The following is a 22777-nucleotide window of genomic DNA, read 5'->3' as shown; positions in this document are numbered from 1 at the left end:
AAGGAGGCATACAGAATATAATTAATATATATTAATATATTAATATATATTAATTATAATTAATTTGCTGTAGTACAGAAAGAAAATAGTGGAATTTTTTGAATGTATATTTTTATGCTTTAAATGTATTTTTTAGGTAAATGCATTATTAAGATAAAATGTCAGTACATGTGTGTAGCTTGAAAGCATATTAAACATACACATCAGGGCTAAGTGTTCCAAAGTTAAGGGTAAAGGGTGATTGACACATTAAAGGTGATATACTTAAACTATTTAACTATATAATAAAATCTTTTAAAACTCATTAATAATGTATATATTTTGATTATTAAAAAATACAAGTATCACAAGTGTTCAAAATGCTTGGAGATCCTTGATCTTCACGAGCCACAACCTCCTTAAGTAAGCAGAAGGTGTTTCCTGAGTCCTCAGTCCTTTTTTACTTCTGAAGTATTGACACCACTGATACCCCTCCCACTTCGCTGGAGATATGTTCATTGAAGTCCCTACTATGTTCTATAAATTACACTAGAAATTAGATAAACACAGATGTGTAAGAAACCCACCCACCCTTGCTTCTCAATCTTACTTGAGAAACTTCTTTCCCTTGGTTTTCATAACACTTTATTTTCTCATTTCATCCCTTAATCCTCCAGGACAACTCTATGTTCCTCTGTGCTGTTTTTGTTGTTTTGATGCTGCTGCTAACACGATCATGATCAAATTGAGTGGCTTTTACTTGCTTCAGAAACTATTGTCTGGAAATATCAGTCATTTACATTTATTTTTTATTTATTTTTGTGGTGCTGGGGATTGAACCCAGGGCCTTCTGCATGTGAGGTAAGCACGAACTGAGCTGTATCCCCAGCCCACTCATTTACTTTTGTAGCCTTGCATTTTCAATGTTTTTTTTTTTTTTAATATTAGAAAGCATCTGAGATACGGAGAGTTAAAACAACAAACAATTCCATATTGTGAGTTTTCTATTAGAATGCAATCACTTAGACATAAATAACAACAGGGTTTTTCTTGGAACCTCCCAACAACCCTAGAACTGATGTTGCCATACTGAATGGCTTGTTTTGGAAAGAGGAGGGAGAGAGATATGGAGAGTTTAGGATTATATTGCTGATTCCAAAAGTAATCAGCAATATAATCCTAAATATTGAAGGAAACTTGTCTATGGTCTGGGATAAATGATCCAGGAGGTGCTTGTACATTTTGGATGCATACTGTTAAATTAGGTCTTCAAACTGTTTTGGAAATTTGGATTCAGTTGGGCCTTACCTGACTGAAGAGATAAAGGTCTAAAGCTGCCCACTTTTCTTTAAGGCAGAACAATGATTGTTTTTGCTGTCATTTTTCAGTTGAGTCTATGATGAATATTTTTCTGTTTATGAAGAATAACTTTGCTAATTACAACTTACTTTGCAAATTCAGTTTTTCACAGGTAGCGGTGGACAGGTCAACAGGGCATTTGTACACATCTCCCATTCGGTTTTTAGGAAAACCACTCCAGGGTGAACCAACCAGTAACCTAGAAACAGGGTTTTGTTTTTCAGTAATCATAACACATTTATTTTCTTACAGATAAAACTGACCACAAATCAGTAAAAACAAAACAAAAATAAAACCACTTAATTTTAATTTTTATATCGATTCACATTCGCTATAATTTGAGCTGCTTTCTTTCTTCTTAGCCACTCAAGATCCTTAATGAATGTGTGCAATATGGTTGCTTTAAGACTCACCTAAGAGGTCTCTCCTCAGGGGAGATCTCTAAGAGACACACAATGCAAGCCACAAAATGTGAGCACATAGGTCATTTCAAATTTTCTAGTAGTAGTATGATAATAGGATTTTTAAAAATCAAGTGAATTAATACTCTATTTTACTTAATCCAATATGCACATGTCACTATAAAAAATTATGAATGAGTTATTTTTTGTTCTTTTTTTCCCCCCTTGCTAAGTCTTTGGTGTTCAGTGTGCATTCTCTACTTGGAGCACATCTCAATATGGACAAGTAACATTTAAATACCAAACAGCCACATGTGATAGAAGCAGCCATATCAGTTAGCAGAGCTCTCAAGAATGAAATCACGTTAAAATCTAAGAGCAACAACTAACATTGGTTGAGTTTTTATACACCCTAAGCTCTGTTGTATGTTAGCTGATTTAGGGAGCTAAGGAATTATCTAGGTGATTTCATGCTTATTTATAATGGGATATTTAGCAAAAACACAGAACAAATGTATCATGGGGGTCTACTCTAACAAAGTGTGTATATCTAGAATGCAGGATGAAGCTGGTGCTCACATCCTCCCTTTGGTTAGTTTCACTTCCTGCAGAGCTTCTCCAACTAGAGAGTAGTGTGTTTCCCTCCAGAAACCCTCACTTGATGTTTCTGACAACAGATAATTGGACAGAAAGAGCCCATGTAATATTTTGATATTTAGAAAACTATAACAGGTTAATTGTTCATTTAGTTACTAAGAAAGCATAATTTGCTTCAATGTTTTTATTTTTGTTAAAGCTGGGAATAATTAGGTTATCTATGAAATTTAAATTCTTTCATGAGCCTTCTGAATAATTTGTCAGTAACATTTAAACATGGTCCCCATCCTAAGTGCTATAGAAGTTTTTTTTTTTTTTTCAAAAAGCTAGTAAACCTGCTCAAAATACATGACAAGTAAAATATCATATGGATGAACTGAAAGATAAAACTTAGCTCCCTTGTGGAATACACTTTTAAATGGTCAAAGGATGCAAAAAAAAAAAAAAAAAAAAAGAACATTCAAGGGTGAGAGATAGCTTCAGTTTGGTCATAAGCTTCTTGCCTTGCTCATCTCATAAAATCACAGAACATTCTTGGATACTTCAATTCAATTAAATTTGAATAGGTTAGAACTGAAACATATTTGTCTTCTGAGGAAACAATTTTGCATAATTTATCTATTAAAATATTACCCATGGTCAAGATTACAACAGTCCCAGGCATATAGTTTTAAGATTTTTGAGAAAGATAGAAATCTTCATGCTGGATGTTATCAAATTTCCACATTCACTTTGGTGGAGGAAGGGACTCAGTGGCAGGGCTTGGAATGCATGTGAGAGCATATCTGGTATTCTTCAAAGTCATGACCATTTGGAGGAAACCAGGAATCTCATAAAGTCTCTGCGCTGTGAAAACTCTTTTCCAGCAGCTCAGTATTCTTGCTCAGGGTCTGTTGATGGTGGAGCTGCACAGCGTTCCTCTGACTGTGTGCTGGGCATATGCTGAAGTGTACCAAGGAGAGAGAATGGCCTCTTGCTTTCTTCTCCAACCCCGTGTCTTCCCTGCACCTTCCTGAAGCTCTGATGTTTTAAGAATATTGAATTCAGGTCCTCCACATCAGGTTCTCTCTTGCTTCCAAACCTTCACACATGCTGTCTTCCGCCTGGTAAGTTCTACTCAATAGTTAGGTCTCTTGTTAGACACTACTTCCTCCAGGAAGTCCCTCTGGCCCCTCCAATTCTGAGGATTAAATCCCTCATCAGAAATGAAAGGTATAAAGGGTTGGGCATTCTGTGACTACAGGACTGAATAACTACCGTTGGATCCAATGAATGAAAAAATATACCAATAAATAAATGATTCTCCACTATTAGGAACTTTGTGTTGGTTGAGGTAAAGTAGAAAATCCTTAATTCTGTTGTAATTTACATCCTATCTATCTATCTATCTATCTATCCTATGTGCCAGGACCACCCTGTGAGAGCTCATCACATGGTGGGGCCCAGGCTACAATTTGCAATGACAGGTAAGGACAGGATATATTCCAGAAATAGCAAGTGTGATAATTCAGGTGATGACCTTTCCCCCTCCCAAGTGAAGTCAAAACATTTTTAAAAAGAGGTGAAAAAAAATCAACCCAGTCAAGTGGAAGGTACACAGCATTACTGTTCTGACAGCTGTTCCTGATTCGGCCTCCACATATCTACTATGCAGCAAAGTTAGTTGAGTTTTTTGTTTTTGTTTTTGACAAAAGCTGACTATGATGTATGTGTAGGGAAGAAAATAGCAACTTATAGAAAGAAGTGTGACTCTGCCCCTTGTGATGCTGGGACTTCCTATTAATTACAGCAAATTTTACAACATTTTGTAGTGGGTGCAAGGCTTTCCAAACATTATTTGATTTAGTCTGCAAAGTAAGTCTGAAATTATATCTCCATTTTATGGGTGCAACCACTGAGACAGGAAGAGACAAGCAACTTATTCATGATCAAATGGCTAGTGACAGCCAAGTATGCCCAGTTCTGAAGCCCAAATTCCTAATCTTTTAGGCTCTTCTTTCTCTTGGCTGCATGGAGGCCTGACAGAGGGCCCAGAGAGGGAAACCAATCTGAACAGAGGAGCTGGATTCTAGAACTTAGCATGGAGTAGAAACCAGGAAGGACAGTCAGGCCACACTTACTGAGCCTGAATATGTGGCTGGGTGGCATAGAAGGGGGTTGCAGACCAGATACCTGCTAGGGCCACCCTGTGAGGGCTCATCCACATAGTGGGACCCAGGCTACAGTTTTCAATGGCAGATAAAGACAGGATACATTCTGAAAATAACAAATGTGATAATTCAGGTGACTACCTTTCCATCGTCCTCACCACAACCAAAGAGACACACACTGAGAAACAAAAGTCAAGTGTTTCTGATGGGAGACTTAAGCATTTTGTTCCTAAGGACCCCAGCAGTAAGACTGCTCCACTGGTGACTTATACTGCATTGGCTGTTTCCTGTGCACCAAGCATTTCCTGGGTACTGCCCTTCTCAACTCTCCCCACCTCACCCAGAAACTCAGGATCTGGTAACCTTGAACTTCCAGAGGCTATGACATCACCACTCCACTATGAGAATCATGGCCCTTTTAAGTTAATCAGACAGGACTAGGAGAAAGGCAAGAATTTGTACAATGTGTGCCATTTAGCAAGGAGGATGGGAAAGCTCTTGAAATTCTCTGAAAGAATTCAAATAAGTAGGAATAAATTTCTGACAGTATCATGGTACCATAAACTCTTAACACAGGACCACAGGAAACAGTGGAAAACCAGGCTATTCCAGTGACTATTAAAGATCAAGGGTGTCACCATACACAACTTGTCCCTTAAATATTATGTAGCCCATTAAAAGTAGCCTCCATAAATTTATTCTCTTTTAATGCTGAGTAACATTCCATTGTATATATATACCACAGTTTCTTTATCCATTCACCTATTGAAGGGCATCTAAATTATGGCATTAGCAGGTAAATGGATGGAGTGGAGAATATCATGCTAAGTGAAGTAAGCCAATCCCTAAAAAAACAAAGACGGAATATTCTTTCTGATAAGTGGATGCTGATACACAATGGGGTGGAAGGTGCATGGAAAATATGGAGGAACTTTGACTGGACAAAGGGGAGGGAGGGTTGGGGATGGTGCATGGGGGCAGGAAAAATGGTGGAATGAGATGGATATCATTACCCTAGGTACATGTATGATTGCAAATGTGGTGTGACGCTACATGGTGTACAACCAGAGAAATGAAAAGTTGTGCTACAATTGTGCACAATGAATCAAAATGCATTCAGCTGTCATATATACCTAATTAAAATTAATTAATTAATTTAAAAGACAAATAAATAAAAGCAGTCATGATAGTGACTCTGGAGGTTTCCAAAGCCACTGGACACACCCTTCACTGAAAGGTCCCAGCAGAGTCTCCTCTTCCCACCGTGAGGCCTTGGTGAAGTCTGGTGTCTCACAACTCATTCTAAGGAGGAGAGTCTATGACACTGCCTGAGGCCACTGCCAGGGAATTGCAGCATTCTTGAATGAACAAGCAGGAAGTGGGGGAGTCTGGTATAAGTATCTGTAAATGTTTACGCAATCAGCTGTAGCAGGAATAGATGCATCAGGACAAAATGTTAGAACGGCGAGGAGTAGGATGTGTTGGTGGGTAAACTCTGTTGAAATAAGGCAAAACTTCTTTGAAGCAATGAGTTTAATCTCAACCACACAAAAGAGCTGAATGAATGGTTCCTGTGTGCTGATTCTTAAAACAAAACCCAATCCCAAGATATAAACTCTTTTCCTACAGTGAAACTGGGAATTCTTCCAAGACTACTTTAAATAACACTAACTGTTCAATTATCTTGTAGGAAAATAGTGATTATATAGACTCCCCAAACATAGCCAATTTGCCCACCTCCAGTGGAATTCAAAATACTTTGTTTGGTTGGTAAGTGGTATTTATGGTGGTGTAGGTAGGGTAGTTTTAAACCTACAATCCAAGAGCTGTTATAAATATCTTTCTTTGGTCTATGGGTCCCTAAACTCGCCAAGTGTTCCTCAAATACTAGACATATTTTAGAGATTACTTACAGAGGTGTACTTAAAATAGTATGGCAAAACATTTTGTTTTATTCAAGTCAAACAATTTTTATTGATTTCCTATGGGGTTGATATGTCATGTAACTCCAGGGGCACTATTCTTATGTAAACTGAGTAACTTCACCTTGTGCAGTATACACTCTGTGAGGCTGACATGGGAGCCAGACTTACTATGGGCCACACTCAATTCTAGGCAGTAGGGATATATTAGTGAATAAATTATTGTTGGCCTCATGGACTTATATGCTAGTTAGAGAAGTTAGCCCGTAAATCTAATAAGTAAATAAATTATGTGGTCTTGACTTTGGTGGTTTTGGGAGGGCGATGAGAATGGAAAAACTACGAGTATAGGGTGGAGAATGGTGTAATCTTCATGAAAATGGCCAGAGAAGGGCTCCCTGAGAAGGGGACATTAAAGTAAAGATTTGAAGGAGGTAAAGGAATGGCCATAAGAGAAATGAAGGAGTAGTTCAGGCTGTGAGAATGGCAAGTGCAAAAGTCCTGTGGAACAGAGGCACAAAATGAGATGGAATCAGGTTGTCATGGGGCCAGACCATATAGAGATCATAAGTAATTAGAAGCCTTAGCTTTTGCTCTGAGTGAAATGAGAAAGCCTTTGCAGGGTTGTGAGTAGAGCAGTCATGTGATCAGACACAGACCAAGCTGGGGGATTTTGAAGGCTGCTCTGTTGAACATGATCATTTTGGAGCAAAGGAGAAGCAAGTGAAGCATCTAGAAGGGGACTGTACTACTGTAGGCCAGAGATGCTGGAGGGCTTCTGCGGGCTGGTGGAAGTGGCATTATTTAAGATAAATTGTGAAAGGAAGACAAGTAGGGTTGTTCTTTGAATTGAAAATTAAGTAAGTAAATAACTTAAGTAAGTAAATAAGGAAAGAAAGAAAAAAAGGAAGGAAAGAAAAGAGAAAGAAAGAAAGAGAGAGTGAGTCAAGGATGATCCTAAGAGTTTTGTCTGAGAAAGTAAAAAGAATGAGCCACGACCATCAGATGAAGGAAACATTATCAGCAGAGCAAGATTTTGGAAGGGGAACTCCCAGGAGTTCACTGGGAGATATTTTAATTTTGAGATGTCTGTCAGACACTCAAGGGGATATTTTACATCAGCTTAGAAGTCTATTGCAGATAACTAATTTGAATTAATGTCAGAGGTCTCAGGCCTACAGCATAACTATAAATTTGCCAACACAGTGTCCATTAAGACCTAGGTGGCTACTGTTTCTTAATAGTAAATATGAAAGGACTTTGTAATGTAAAGAATTCATCTATAAAGAATGAGAATGGGGTAAAGAGAGTTCACCTTTTACGTCTTTGTTAGAAAATATTGCTACTACAATTTTAATAGTTTAACTCTTTGGCATTTGTTGAAAAGCAGTTTTAGTATTTAAAGCATCATTTTGAGTCAGGCAGGAGGATTGTGAGTTCAAAGCCAGCCGCAGCAACTTAGCGAGGCCCTAAGCAACGTAGTGAGACCCTGTCTCTAAATAAAATACAAAAAAAGGGATGGGGATGTGGCTCAGTGGTTAAGTGCCCCTGAGTTCAATCTCCAGTACAAAAAAAAAAAAAAAGCCTCAGACCGAGGCTGTCAATCACCTCCTTATAGAATGGATGGCTAAACCCTGGAGGTCTTTCAGGGTCTCCATGCAGAATCCACCACACTTATTACTGATAAAGCATCTTCAGCTATTGTTTTGCCTCATAAAAAACCCTGCAAATTGGCTTTTGCCTTGGAAGCCAATGAATCCATAAAAACTGACTATTATGTCAATACATCTAACATGCAGTTTTCTTGAAGTTCAAATCAAAAGCTGCACTGGTCACTATAAAGCACTGTGATGATACAAATTATCCATTCTTGGGCCTATCCTGGGGAGAGAGGTTTGATTTTAAGACCACCACATTTCAGAAATCAAAACCCATGAGTCAGTACCTTTCAACAGGGTGCTTTGACAGATGGTTGTTTTTAATCCATGATAAAAATTGGAATAGCAACAACATCATAAACTGCATTACAGTTTATAAAGCACTTTTTATGTGCATTCTCTCCTTTGATGCTTATAAATACTCTGTGAGGTGAAGTGTTAGAACTATTTCTGCTGTCATAAAATGAAACTGACTCCAAGTGACTTCGTGGCTACAAACCCAGGTGGGTAACAGTGCTGTTTCATTTCAAATCCCTGATTATTGCTACCATAATATGTCTGCTTAAAAGTCTTCCAGAGAAGACGTACTCATTGTTTTCCTCATCATTTGGGTTATCAAAAAATTAACAAGTAGTTTCCACCTGTGCCACTTAGCATGTCCTAGATTCCTCTTTAGATGGACTTAGATGGATGGAATGTTTTAGATCAGCATACACCAGAGGGTGTGTGTGTAAGTCCTCTTCTCCCTTGTCATGAACCTTATTTTAGAAACAGGTATTCATACATCACTACAGAGGAAAGTTTAAACTTATACAACTAATGGGCATGGAGGATTTTCACAGATCATTGACATGCTCCAGAATTCTACAGCAACTCTCTTCCAAGTACAATTCACAACATGGGTGTGTAGGTGTGTTGTGTTTGTAGGTGCACACACAAACTTGTGTTCAGAATGAAGGAAGGGAGAAGGAAGTCAAAGCAAGGAATATTTAATATGTTTTTCTCTGCTATAGATTTTTAAATTTATGGTGACTAGCCCAACGCATTTTAAAAGTTATTCATTAATATTATTTAAAGTTTGTGAAAAAATAATCAGCAAGTATATTATAAATAAATGTGTGGTGTGCTAAATATGCAGTAAGTATAGGTGAACCAATGTAGGGTGGTTCATGGGGCCTATGTTCTGAAAGGCACTTGCTTCTTCATTTACCCTACACCTGTTGCCAGGTTAAGTGAAAATTACTGTTGATAGGAGACTTGCTATTTTGTATACCAATATGGATGGTTTTGAGTGGTGGTTTAATTACATGGTAATAGCATAATAATCATTTGTTAAAAATGACAATATTTTTTCAAACTTAAAATTATGAGAATATATTCTACTCAGAATACCAATACCTTTGTAGAATAAAAAATTGGAATAAGTTATGTTAGTAAAAAATAACTAAAATTTAATGGGAAAAAGGAATATATATGTTATGGATTTAAAATAAAAGCAAACCCTGTGATTAAATAGAGTAAACATGTTAAATGGGACTGCTAAGACAATCTGATGCCAAGAGGATTGTATCTCTTTGGGAAGAAAGGTAAGGATGTAATTGGTTAATATTTAAAGGTCATATTGAAAGACAAAGACATGGTTATTTTGGAAAGGGAATCAAATAGCATTCTTGGCCAAGAATAAATGGACTATTACGGATCCAATATTCATGGAAGCCAATCCATGACAGATGAGAAATGGCCGAGGGGCAAAGAGTAAGAAGAGACAGGAGGAGCTAATTATAAAAAACTGATTTTCTTTCTGCTTTACATAGTGCTGAAAAGAGTAGCTCATATATGTGCGGAGGATTTTGTTGTTGAAGTGCTTCACTTTTATTCTTGCAAAATATGCTTATAATATTCCCATTTGGTAAAGAAGAGAGGTTGTGTGACTTTTCCAAAGTCACACAGTGAGTGGTGAGAAAGATGAGGAAAAACTCTCCTGCTCTGGACCTGGACTTGAATGTTTCTGAGAGTACAAATGTACCTGGTAACCAGCATCCTTGCCCAAGCAACACCTAACAGTAAAGCAGGTGGAAGACTAATGGGATAAGTTGAGTAACAGAATTGTTAATACAAAATTCTGAAACTTTATCTTATAGTATAAAGTTGATGTTAAAATAAAATTTAGATATTATTTATATATGCCAGTGACATTCTGTCATTTCCTTGGATACCTACAAAAACAAAAATGTGTTCATTGGGCACATCTTTTTTATGTTGCATTAATTTACTTTACCTTTATTACTTCTTAGCTCTGTAATCTTAAGCAAACAACCTAAACTTCATAAGCCCTTCTTTTGCAAAAGGAATAATAATTTTATAAGCTCCTAGTATCATTATGAGTGTTATGTTTGCCAAGAAAGAGTGCTCAATAAATATTAGGTACTATTATTATCAAGATAACAAATGACATAATATTTGATGTTTGCTATAAAATTGAACATGTTTTATTTAGTCTTATTTTAAATTCTCTTCTAGACATATTTGTGGAAGACTATGTATTACATGTATTACATACAGAACTTTATTAACCTTGTCCCAGTTCAAAAGTTAAAACTATCATGTGAGTCCATGCATAGCTGGATTTTTGTCTTGTTTTTCCATGACACACATCCATTATATTTCTCCTTTCTTTTTAAGGAACTAGAATGCACCAGTCCCTGCCAGAACAAGAAAAAATGCACTTCTTTATCTGGAAATACCCCTAGTTCTCATTCAGTCCTCATTACACCAGTGATTGTAGTTTTCAGTGGCTTTTGAGTCATAATGAACTCAGCTTCTTCCTGGGACCAGCCTTCAGATTACACAGACTGAAACAGTGTGTATCACCAAAAGCTCCAGGAAATGACTTTAAACATATCTCAATCCTTTGTAGATTGTTTGTGATACAATTGCATCATCCTCATTGGAACATCCTGTATGTAAAGTAAGGGCTGGGGGCAGGGGTTGGGGGTGGGGAGGCATGGTAGCCTCTGCCTAACCTGAAAGAGGACCAGACCACAGTTTTACCTACAGCCAGGGGGCTGCTCCTGGGCTCAGTTTTGGAGGTCATCTTGCTTTTAATATTATCCAGCTCACTTGAGACTGTTGAAAGGGCTCAAGAATGACCAAACCCATGTCACAACTATTTTCATTTCTAGAGTAGAAGCTAACTGTGTAATAAAACCTAATAAACCAAACTAGTAAAAGAGTCAAGATTATTTTGTTAAAATCTGGTAGATCTTGATGTAAAATATGCCTATAAATTCTTAGAAACACAGGACACAAACGAGTTAAAATTGTAGTTTTTAGACACAATGGAGTGTGATTTAAGAAAACTCAAAACTAGAGTCTTAAGCGAGTCATTAGAGGGAAGAAAGGGGCTGAGTCGGGGTTCAGACAGTTTGTAAAGGCAAAGGAAAAAGGGAAGCAAAATCACAGCTCAAAACAGGCAACAGGAGAGCAAAGAAAATAAAGATGTGTGCATATGTGTGTGTGTGTGTGTGTGTGTGTGTACCCTTGCACTGTTCTCGTATAATATGCAAACATTCTGGGAAGAAAGACGCATAGTTTATTAAAGGAATTCATGGTAATCCCCCTTTCTGTGCCCAAAGTTAACTTGATTAGTATCAGAAGAAAAGTTAATATTTACACAGTCCTTTTCACATCTGCTACTTCCATAATGTCTGAGCAATTGTCATAAATTAACAGTGGGGAAGGGAACAGTGCCAATTGTCAAAACAAACAGGCAATTCTGGACTCCAAATTTCACATTATTTTCCTTGAGCATTCCGAGTGCTGCCTGTCCTAGCTGTGGCCCGCTCCAGTGCTGGAACGGCATCACCCCCTGACCTGTCTCCTGGCCCCAGCTCTGCCTCCAGGAGAAGGAATGCTGGCAGGGCAGGGCTAATAACACGGATCCTGAGGAAACCTTGTCCCTTTGGTGTATGTGGCCTTATTAAATTAATGTAGCTAGGGATACCAAAATAACACCAACACTATTGATACAAGGGGTTGGGACTAAGTTCTGTCTTCTGTATTATTCCTGTCTTTCCTCAAAGTCAAGTTCTATATTTCTGCACTTCCCATAGTGTCAGTCCACAATGAATTAGAAGCTTGTGCCCTGTGGTTTGGCTTCTTTCTTTGTCTCCAGACCAGATCAGTGAAGGGACTCACAGGCAGCCTGTCAGCTCTGGTTCTTTCCTACCAACTTCTCACCTCCATGTGGTTCAGCCCCTTCAGGGCAGAGAGCTGCTTGCCCTTCTCCCCTTCTTGTGTGGTGGGATATGCTCACACCAGCTGGTAATTAGATAGAGGCTTAATGTTGAACCTTACCAGAAAGCTCCACTCTAGAAGTAAAAGCACTAGCCCAGCAGATGGCAGAGAGGATCCTTGTCTCCCAGTAGCCATTGTCCCATGTTTTTCTATCTCTCTGAGTGCTCTAGGATAGCCAAGGCAGGGTTTAGAAATATCTGTTTTCCTGGGTTTTGCACCAGAATCTCACTATAAACTCCTAACAGGCTTGTCTTTTAACCAGGTCTTGAATGGTTAGCAAGAAGCCTTCAGAGGGAAAGGAGAGATGGCTGCCTCTTACTTTCCCAGAACTGGAAAACATTCTTGTCAACTCTTTGTCCCTTCTGATCTTACTCAATTTCCATCCTGCTACTTGGCCCGTGGTTTGGTTCCCTTATAATCCATGATGGGCTTATTATCTCTGATAATGTCTGTTAATGATGCTGGCTTTTATTCTTGGAGCTTCCCTGTCCCAGGAAAGTTGTTGCTTAAGAAGAATCACCTCAAACTCAATGCCACCTTGTCCTCAGACCAGCCCCACTTTTGAAGTGTGGAGAAAGTGCTAAATACATAGGTGTACTCTGACAGTTTTCTGAGGAGCAGATGCCTCAACTGAGACTGAGAGATGAGAACCAACCAGCTAATGAAGATCTTGGAGGGAAACTTCTCCAGGCAGGAGAAGGATGTGCAGAAGTTTTGGAGCAGGAATGAGCTTTGTGTAGTCAAGGAACAAGAGACAGCCCACAAAGCATAGGAAACAGGGAGCAAGGGATGAAGAAAACCTAGGAAAGGCAGGCTGGCACTGTAGCAGTCCTCCACTTCACTTTTGAATACAGTTTTGAGGCTTATTTTTAAAAGGGACATTTTTTTTTCCTTTTCCTTTTCTCTCTCTCAGTCCCTAACTTGGGGGTGGTAAACAAGATTACCCTGAATTATCTATGCTCCACAGGAAGGAGATGTCTGCCAGAGGATCTAGGAAGTGACAAATTAACAAGTGAATCCTAACCCACCTTCAAAGCACCCTGGACCCCCTGTCGGGGCACACCTGGAGTGAAGCCCTTGAAGAGCTCCTTTAAAATGCCCCTGTTCCTCCTGATAGGGAGAGTCACAGCCTTTGGGACAGGAGTCCCCTGTGTTTCTCCTTTGCTAACAAAGCAATAAACCTTCTTTTTCCTTTTGATCAAAACCATATCCTTATTATTAAATTGGCATTAATTGGCATTGGGGACAGGGTGTGAGCTTTCGGTTACAGCACCAGATCATGAAGGGACCTTTAGGAATTTTAATTTTTTCTAATAAAGTAAAAAAACACATTATTTTATTTCTTTCTAATAAAGTAAAAAAACACATAAGTTCACGCTGGCTCTAGAGAGCAGTATGGAATAAAGAGGGGTGAGAAGGAAGCAGGACACAGGCCAAGAAGTTGTTACAGCCGAATCTGCAGAAGCTAGTGCTGGCTTCCATCATGTTAGCAGCAGGAGAGATGGTTGGCAATGACCAGACATGTCATGCATTTTGGTGATGGGTCAACAGGATTCAGTTATGGATGAGGTAGGAAGAGAGAGAGAAAGGAATCAAAGTGTTGTGGTCTCTTTAGCTGGCACAAAAAATTAAATAGTTGTGTTTTCTTACTTACGTGTGATGTGTCTATTAGGTATTAAAATGGAGATGCTGACTGGATTGGATTATGGGATTCTGCAGAAGGGAACAGGGTTGGGCATGTAAAATTGCAGGTTATTAGCAACTTCGTCTGCTGTGTTCCAAGATTGAAACACTGACCATATCATCTTTCTAGCCTTCTTACTACTTTATGATTGTCAAAGCAAAATCTAGTAGTTGGTTGAGATGCAACTCTGTCATATTCCAAATGATTAAATAATCAATTACTAATCTTTCCAACTTAACCATTCTTATCCTTCAATTTGATTGACTCACTATCTCCAGCATACTTTGCTTTCAAGTCTCTTCCCATTAGTTAACATTCACCTGCAGCCTCTTCATCACCATCACTTAAATCTACCTCACCATTCACCTCCTCCAACTTGCCTTCTGAAATACACTTCTCCTCTCTCATGTTAATTTCATTTTGCTTCCTCATGACACAGACAGTCAGGCAGACCCCAACATGCAAATAACTTGAATTTAAACTATTTATTTGAATTCAGTTGTTTACAGCATCAAATATAAGTTCACATGCAAAAGGCTATACATTGTAGGTCTTATCTGATAAGCCAATAGCATTCCCTATAATCATGGGAAAGTGTTTTAGAGGATGATCAGAAACTGAAGCTCCAGGGAGATAAGGTTTCTATCAGACGCCACTCTGCCTGCTGAGATGACTCTGTTCATAAGTGGGCATCAATTCAGGCAGAGGAAAAACTTTATTCAAAATCTGGTTTCCCCTGAGTTGATCTATTTTGCTATTATGGGAAGCTTCAACTGGCAATGGGGATATATATTTCTTTCTATTTCTATGAAGGTGGTTGTTTTGCATCAAGGAGAGAAACTATGTTTTATAAATGTAATTCTTACCTCACATTAAAAGACTGGAAGGGGGTGCTTGGGAGCAAAAACGAAAGCACTAAATACACTATAGAAAGACACCTTTGTAAACTTTCTAAAATTGTTTGTGAGTATTCTTTACCACATGGCATGAGGAAGATTTAGAATGAAGCAAGTGGACAAAGTCATGTAAAGGAGAAAATTTAGGGAGAAATTCTACCGTCTAGAAATGACCCCAACATAGTATTAGATAGCTCATTATTTTAAAAGATGAATGATCATCAACTTATAGAATAAGAAATGAAGATAATATCTATGATCTATCTAATGCTCAACCCTGGTATTATAAATTTACTATGAAATATTTAGAGAAAATTTTCTATCCAGGTATTTTTTAAAAAATATCATTATGCCATCCCATTAATTATCAATCTGCAGTTGTCACTCTCAAAGATAGATCCTTCATTTAAAAGTATTTGTGGGCTATCCATTACTTTTCTAATCATATACTCGTTTTAATAAGAATTGGAGTCAAATATTAAATTTACACAGTATTTTTATTCAAATCATAAAGAAAAGAATATTCTTACCAGTTGCCTTTTGGATTTATAAACTGCTGCACTGCATAGCCAAACTGCTCACTTGAAGGACCGGAAAATATTTTTGCTTCTGGGAGACCAACATTGTATGCCAAGCAACAACTGAAAATGCCTATTAAGAAAAAAGAAAACATAGTCCATATTAGCAATTTGTTAAAATGCGTGCAATATAATTGTTGAAGCCCACTTGAAAAAAAAATTGAGCTTATAATTATTCTCCTTATTTAAATTTAAATAAATTCTCAGTATTTATCAAGAAGTAATACCTATGCCTGAAATATTTACTCAAGGTCCTAAAAACCACACTAAATACCTTATATGCATAATCTTACTATCATCAGAGAAATTTAGGAAATGGTTACCAATATCACCTTTCTTTTATGGAGATTTCTGAGGTTCTAAGAGGTAAGTGTGCCTCATAGCTGGAGAGTGATAATCCTAAATGCAAGTACTGAGCATAAAATGAGCTAATTCATGATCCTGAATGCTTAATCTACTGTAATACCTCTAAGGACTCTTAAGTAATTTGAGTTCCATTTGTCCTCCAACACAATAATACTCAAAGTGCAGAACCTGAAGGACATATTTTATCTCTTCTGGATTCCCCTACAGATCCTGACATGGTCTCCAGATGAAATATCTGTTGAAAAGGCAATGCTGGCTGTATCAAAGGAGGTAGAAAAATCATACCTCTTTGAAAATTGTGTCATTTTCTTTCAGAATAGATCATTTTAGAGGATAATAAATGTAGGAGTAGGTGTCATATCTTTTTTATCCCAATGGGAACTGTCAAAAGTAGTTTTGCTTTTTGATGCTTCTGTCTGAATGATCAAGAAATGACAGCCATTAAACACACACACACACACACACACACACACACACACACAAAGACCAAGGAGAATAACACCTTGGGAGAATAACACCTTGATGGTATTTTTTTAAAGTTGTGTTTCTGATGGAAAGAGGAACAAGGGAAAGAGTGAGGTGGATTATGTTTCCTCTCTGACATGGACAGCATTAATGCTGACAGTGTTCCCTTCTATAGAAAAAAGGCTTTGTGGATATGAATGCTTTAAATGGAGATGGAATATGTTTCATGTGGCTTAGGGTCAGCATTTATCTTTGCAGACACAGAAGACAGAGAGAACTCTTTAAAATTAACATCAAAGTTCCATTAATAATAGTATTTTCACAAAGGAATAGCCCATAATCTGGACAACATTGAAAGGGCATAGCATTTCAGAAGTCTATTGTTCTAGGCACTGAAAGGCTGGAAGAAAATGACCTGCTGTCCATTGTACCTCAAAACTTCTGGAAACAGATTCTGTAGAGTGCTTCAAAGGAAAAATGAAGTCAATGATGAAGCTCTGGGGACTTAAAGCAGTCAATGTGCCTCTCTAAGTGCCCAAACCACTCTATCAGGGATTTGCTCCCTCAAGACAGCTTGGCTCATTATTTTTTAGAAGTATGTGTTGCCAGGAAAAAAGTACAAATATTAATTTTCAAATACCTCACAGTGAAATCTACACAGCTCAACATTCACAAATTTTATCCCCAACATATATTTTCCCAAAGGTACCACTGCTTCTTTTCATTTTGAGGAAATCAAATACAAAAGAAAATAACAGCACATAAAGCAGAAAATCAGAATTGACATTTAGAATACTGATGTTTCCAATCAACACTTTATTTTCACCCCATTGTACGGAACTCTATAAATACTATTTGAGTACTTAACCACTGTCAAACATACTAGTAAAAACTTGCTGAGATGATGCCAAACTTATACTTTTGAAATATTTAGTGGTAGAAAGAACATATATGACTGTATATTCAGTGACTCCAATTTTCCCCCATTAAGTGGATGTTGGCAAATCATATAATGCCATGAAATCATCATGGAGTTCATTTTATCATCTATCAGATAAATGTTATCATTTACATACTGTATACACAGTCATGCCTCACTTAACAACAGGCCTTTCTTTTGAGAAATGCTACTGGTCCATTGTTGACCAAAATGTTGTTGTGCAGTACATATAAGTAGTACATGTATATTATTATATGTATATTTTTATTATTATCAATTGACACAAATAAGGAAACTGGAGGTCATTTTATCATCTGATAGTCTAATTTTATTAGATATAATTAATGTATATGTATTGTATACATATACATATATATACATATATATACATATATATATATATATATATTCGTTGAATACATCTAGCTCATTTTGCTCACAACATTTGCAACTGCTTGTCCCATAGTCTATAACATACTCCCAACTCAGCATTTAGATTTTGGCACCTATTCACCATGTGGGTCTTTGCTCAGATAAGTCTGCCCTGACCTCTCTATCTAGCACAACACTCTGCTTCATAAATATACTATTATTCTAAAAATTATTATATGAAATTGTCTTACATATCTACATTGTTTTGTGTCTAGCTCTACTTGCTAAAATGCTAGCACCTTGAATGATGAGACCTTTTTAAAAAAAAATTCTCTGTGATTTTCTCATCCCCTAAGATATTATTTATCAAATAAAACAATTTTTAATTAATATATATTTCTCAATGATGCTTTGGAATACAGAGAAAATTGGAGAGGAGAACGTTCAGAGTTCTAACCTTCTTACTTAAGTGCAATGAATTTGAATACATTTTCTCCCAATGTTTTTTCCTCTATGATCTATAGTCTAAACCATAATGTATATTCCAATTTCTATCCCACTATTTATTAGTGCTTATGTCTTGCCAGTGTCAGAATCATCCTGACTCATTTGACCTCCACAATAACTTTGCATAACAGCAAAGCCTAGTTATATCACCAAGTTACAAATAAGGAAAATGGAACTCATGAAGGTTAAATGTCTTTCTTGCTCAATACCACACAACTGATGGCTGAGCATTGATTTTTGGTTGGGCTCATCTTTTCCAACCTATTGTTTAGAGTTTCCATTCATAAATGGTCTGCTTATTTTCTTCACAAAACATGTCATTCTTATTCCCATTCCTTCAGTCTGCTGATCCTCAACCTCTTCTTTCTTGCTATAAATCCCTGCTTCTTTTGGTAAATTTGGACAATCTCAACTCATCAACTTATTTCTCTCCAAAAATATTTACAGTTCAATGTCTATGTCATCATTTCACTCTTAGCATATGATACCTAGTCAGTTACACAAATTTAATACTTTTATATGAAGTATTCATCAAACTGAACATCTATTCTTCACAATCCTAATGCTAATTGGACCATGTGGATCATACAAGTCATGTTTGATCTTGTTTCCTTCCTTCCAGCCATACCTATATGTCTATACATACTAAGAAATGGATGGTCCAACAAGTACTTATGTAGCTCCTTTGTGCTAGGAATGTTTTTAGGTCCCAAGGGTACTGTATCTAGAAAGAAATGAACAAAAAGGACAATATTTCTACACTCTTTGAGCTTTCATTCTTGTAATTTGATTAGAAAAAAATAGCTATATCATAGTGTGATGAGTATAAAATGCAGAGGTATACTGAGTCAAAGGCTGGGACAAAGGACAGTTTAAGTTTGAAGGCTTCACGGTAGAGGTGGCTATTAGTCTGGCTCTTGAAGGATGAACTGGAAATCACTACAATTCTGTGATTTCAGGCACAAGGAGCATCCTGGGGAGCAGGCATAGGTATGGGGATGGCGAAAAGTTTGGCAAAGCAAGGCTTCAAGGGCTTCATTAGTGTAAACACTTCTGTTCTCCATTAGATTCAGTGCATCTCAGACAGGCTTGAACTCTGCCCTGCCAGGAGCATATTATTACCAGATTGTAAGTCTTCCCTATTTTTCCTCATGTGAATGCAGTAATGGAGTCGCAGAGTCCAAGTTTTTATCAAAGGTTTCCTTGCTATACATTTGTTTCTAGTAACCAAGCCAAAGTATTCTGGTAAATCCCACCAAAGCTTACTGAAAATATAAACATGTGTCTCCTGGAGAGTTGATTAATTTCTCCTACTTTCATAATGAAAATTGGATACTGTTTCATCCTTGATTATTATTGCTGTTTTAGTATTCATAGGGAAACCATAGAGTTAAGTACAAAGTAGTTTATGCAGAGTTTTTTTTTTTTGTGTGTGTGTGTGTGTCTTTTACTCATTTAAGCATTTTAGAGGACCTCCTTCTTTGAAGGTTTCTGACCATCTCTGAAATAGGTTTTTTTTAATAAACTCTAGTCATTTAAGAATTAGTTTCTGCAAATGTAGAATCTACTGTCCTGCTATATTCTGGAACCCATTTTTAAGTTATAATCAAAATAGAAATATATGCCTGTGGATTGGATATAGTTAATCTAGTTTTGTTCTCAAGACACAGTAAAACTCAGAATGAAGAAAAAATGTGCTTCGAAAATGAAAACATAAATAACTGTATAAAACAAAAATGCGTTAACCTGTATTCAAGTACAAAAATTTAGCAGGGAAGTTTATTGATTCCCATATCATTCCCAAAGCTTAAGGAAACACGTTGGTAGTAAACACTGGCAGAAGGAGGTTCTAATCTATGTAGTCAATGCCAATATAGGAATATCTGTGTTCACTGAAGGACAAACGGGGAGAGCTTTTCACAGAATGTGTTCATGCAGAAGGATTCAAGGACAAGTATGGGAATAAATTCTGGTTAAGAGAAGAGGGTAAAGACTAAAAGTGAGAGATGGACTTAGGAATAAAGAGGTGCTTTGAACAAGGGTTCCTCAGATTGTACTTTGGCCCTTTCTTGCAGGTATACTCTGGCATTTCAGGAGAAAAATTGTCTCCTTTAAATAGTCAACAGAAACATTTATGAACTGTGAGCACTGAGTGTCAAGAATTGGAGCACAGTGCTCCCCTGCCCGAGGAGACTGGACCCAAGAAGTATTGGCAGGAGCACGGCCAGAGGAGAGCCACCTATGCATCAAGACTTCAGGCCTAGAGCAAGTGCAGCAGTGACCAGGACACAGGGGATCACTAGAAAGACCTGCAAAGGTTTCCAGGAGACCCATGTTCAGAATCCAGGAGAATATTCACTACTCCCAAAGAATGAAAAAGCAGTGTTTAGGAATAGGCTTCCCTGTCTTTGAAGTAGGTGAGTAAGCCACGTAAGTACTATTTTGTTAATCAGGATTTTATATTATCTCTCAGTCTTTGGTGCCCAAAGAAAACACATTTTACACATGCTAAATGACTTTGATGATTTTTAGCAGTCTAAAGTTAGTTCTTAATAACCATAATTAAAATGTATTGAATGTTCAATAGGAAGAGATTGAATAGGCAAATCATAGCATACAAACTAGATGGAATTCTACACTGTCATTGTAAAACAGTAATTGTGAAGACTATACAGTAGAAAGAAAATGATGAAAACAAAAAATTCAGAATAGAATAAACACTGAAAAATGTATAAAATACTAACATAACAAGCAGTACAATTGTGAGTATAATTTGCTGCTTTCAAATTTTCTATTAGTGTATTATATTTTTCCAGGATAAAAAAAAAAGTAAGAAAGAAATTACTTCTATTCTGGAGTAGTAGAACTATCAGTATAAGCAACTTCACTTCAAACCCATTTACATTGGCTAATCTTATGATCACACTCCTCAAATACCATTTAAAATATGTGAAATGAATTTTTAGTTCATTGGGATAGATTTGACTAAATTTATTTTGCTAGACAAGTACAAAGAATCAAAATATCTCTATTTATGCATTTGAAAGGACAATGGTTATAAATGTCTAAAATGGCCACATGATAACACTTCAATTCTATGAAAGTCTATGTTTCTAATATGTTATTTGTGTAAACTTGTCCATGTTTGTCTGATGTTGTGGTATTTCTCCATGATTCTATTATTTTCTTCACTCTGTTCATAACTGTCTATAATACGAAGTAGATGAATTTAAACACACACAAATGCATATGAGCACGCATACATATTTGTTAAGCAGACTTTATTTTCTCATTTATTCACTTTTTATTGAGTTAACAAGCATTTACTATTTACTACCTAGTAGATTCTGTTCTTACAGTAGGGATGATAATTATAAGATACCATCTCTTTCCTAAGCTTCTCACAGAATCCATGCAGATGAGTCATAAAACTGAGCATAGCATTAGGATTGACAGCTTTTTATAAATTTCAATTGCACCCATAGTTATTACTTGCACTTGTAATGAGCAAATTCTTCCATTCTATATCTTTTGTGTCTGGATGGGTGGAACCATATTCTTAGCTTGGGAGATCATGCTTCTACAACTCTGTTTCTTGTTCTTAATTCTGAGATTCTCTAACTCCTGGATTTCCTGGTTCTTTCTTGCCTTTTTCCTTTACTATCACTCCTTCTCCCTCACCCTGTCTCACATATGTATGTTACTACTCTGGATCTCTTAACATTCTTTTAAACAATATTACATGGATAAAATTGATCACTCTTTTATGTGGGGAATATTTAACATGTATATTTTTATATTTATATTCTCTTTGATTGGAAAATTCCTTGCTAAACAGAGGTAAAGGTAAAAATCTTTAAGGCATCAGATAAAGAGGCAAGGCTGCTAAAAAGAAAACTGAACAAGACTTTGGGGGAAGCAAAGAGAACAATGAAGAAAGGAAGGAAATAAATGAGGATCAGCAGCACAGGGTGTGGTTGAAAATTCATAGAAACAGGCTGCTTCACACTGGAGTTTGCATTGGTAAGATTGACTTGCCTCCTCTCTCTCCTATCCACATCCACAAAGGCCTGGTATGCGGGATTTTGTGGGGAAGTTGAACATGCCAGCTCTCAGTCAGTAAGAATGAACTACAGGAGGCTTAGTGTCAGGAGAGACCTCCATGGGTCTTTTGCCCTGTACACATTTTAATGAACTTGGTTGTTTCCTGTGGCTACTGTAGCAAATTACCACAAAGTAAATGGCTTAAACAAAAATTTATTCTCTCACATTTCTGGATATCAAAAAATCTGCAATCAAAGTTTTCTCAAGGCCATGCTTTCTCTGGAGACTCCAGGGGACAATCTATTTCTTGCCTCTTCTTGCTTCTTGGGACAATGAGTTGTTCCTTAACCTCATGTCTGTAACACTCTGTGTCTTGTGGTCACATCATCTCCTTCTCTATTTGTGTGTCAAATGTCTCTCTGACTCACTCTTGTCAGGACACATTCTGTTGGCTACCCAGGCCACCCAGCATGTTCTCATCTCAAGAACCTTCACTTAATCACAAAGACTCTTTCTCCAAATGAGGTAACACTCACTAGTTCTAGTGATTATGATGTGGATAT

At 37.1% G+C, this 22777-nt stretch overlaps 1 protein-coding gene across 1 annotated transcript in view; it reads right to left on the bottom strand.

The window, feature by feature from the left end:
* Nucleotides 1-22777, bottom strand: part of Itga2 (integrin subunit alpha 2) — a 100614-nt gene that overhangs the window by 53975 nt on the left and 23862 nt on the right. Inside the window, exons 2-3 of the mRNA XM_046456307.2 lie at nt 15473-15593; nt 1428-1537 (exon numbers count right to left, since the gene is read on the bottom strand). Coding sequence (XP_046312263.1) covers nt 1428-1537; nt 15473-15593 — 231 coding nt within the window. The remainder of the gene's footprint in view (nt 1-1427; nt 1538-15472; nt 15594-22777) is intronic.

The sequence above is a fragment of the Marmota monax genome, unplaced genomic scaffold (genome assembly GCF_021218885.2).
Source record: "Marmota monax isolate L192 unplaced genomic scaffold, Marmota_monax_Labrador192_F-V1.1 WCK01_AAM20220418_F8-fsc00037, whole genome shotgun sequence".
Lineage (NCBI taxonomy): Eukaryota > Metazoa > Chordata > Mammalia > Rodentia > Sciuridae > Marmota > Marmota monax.
Note: the sequence above shows the minus strand (reverse complement) of the source record. Positions and strands in the feature narration are given on the sequence as shown.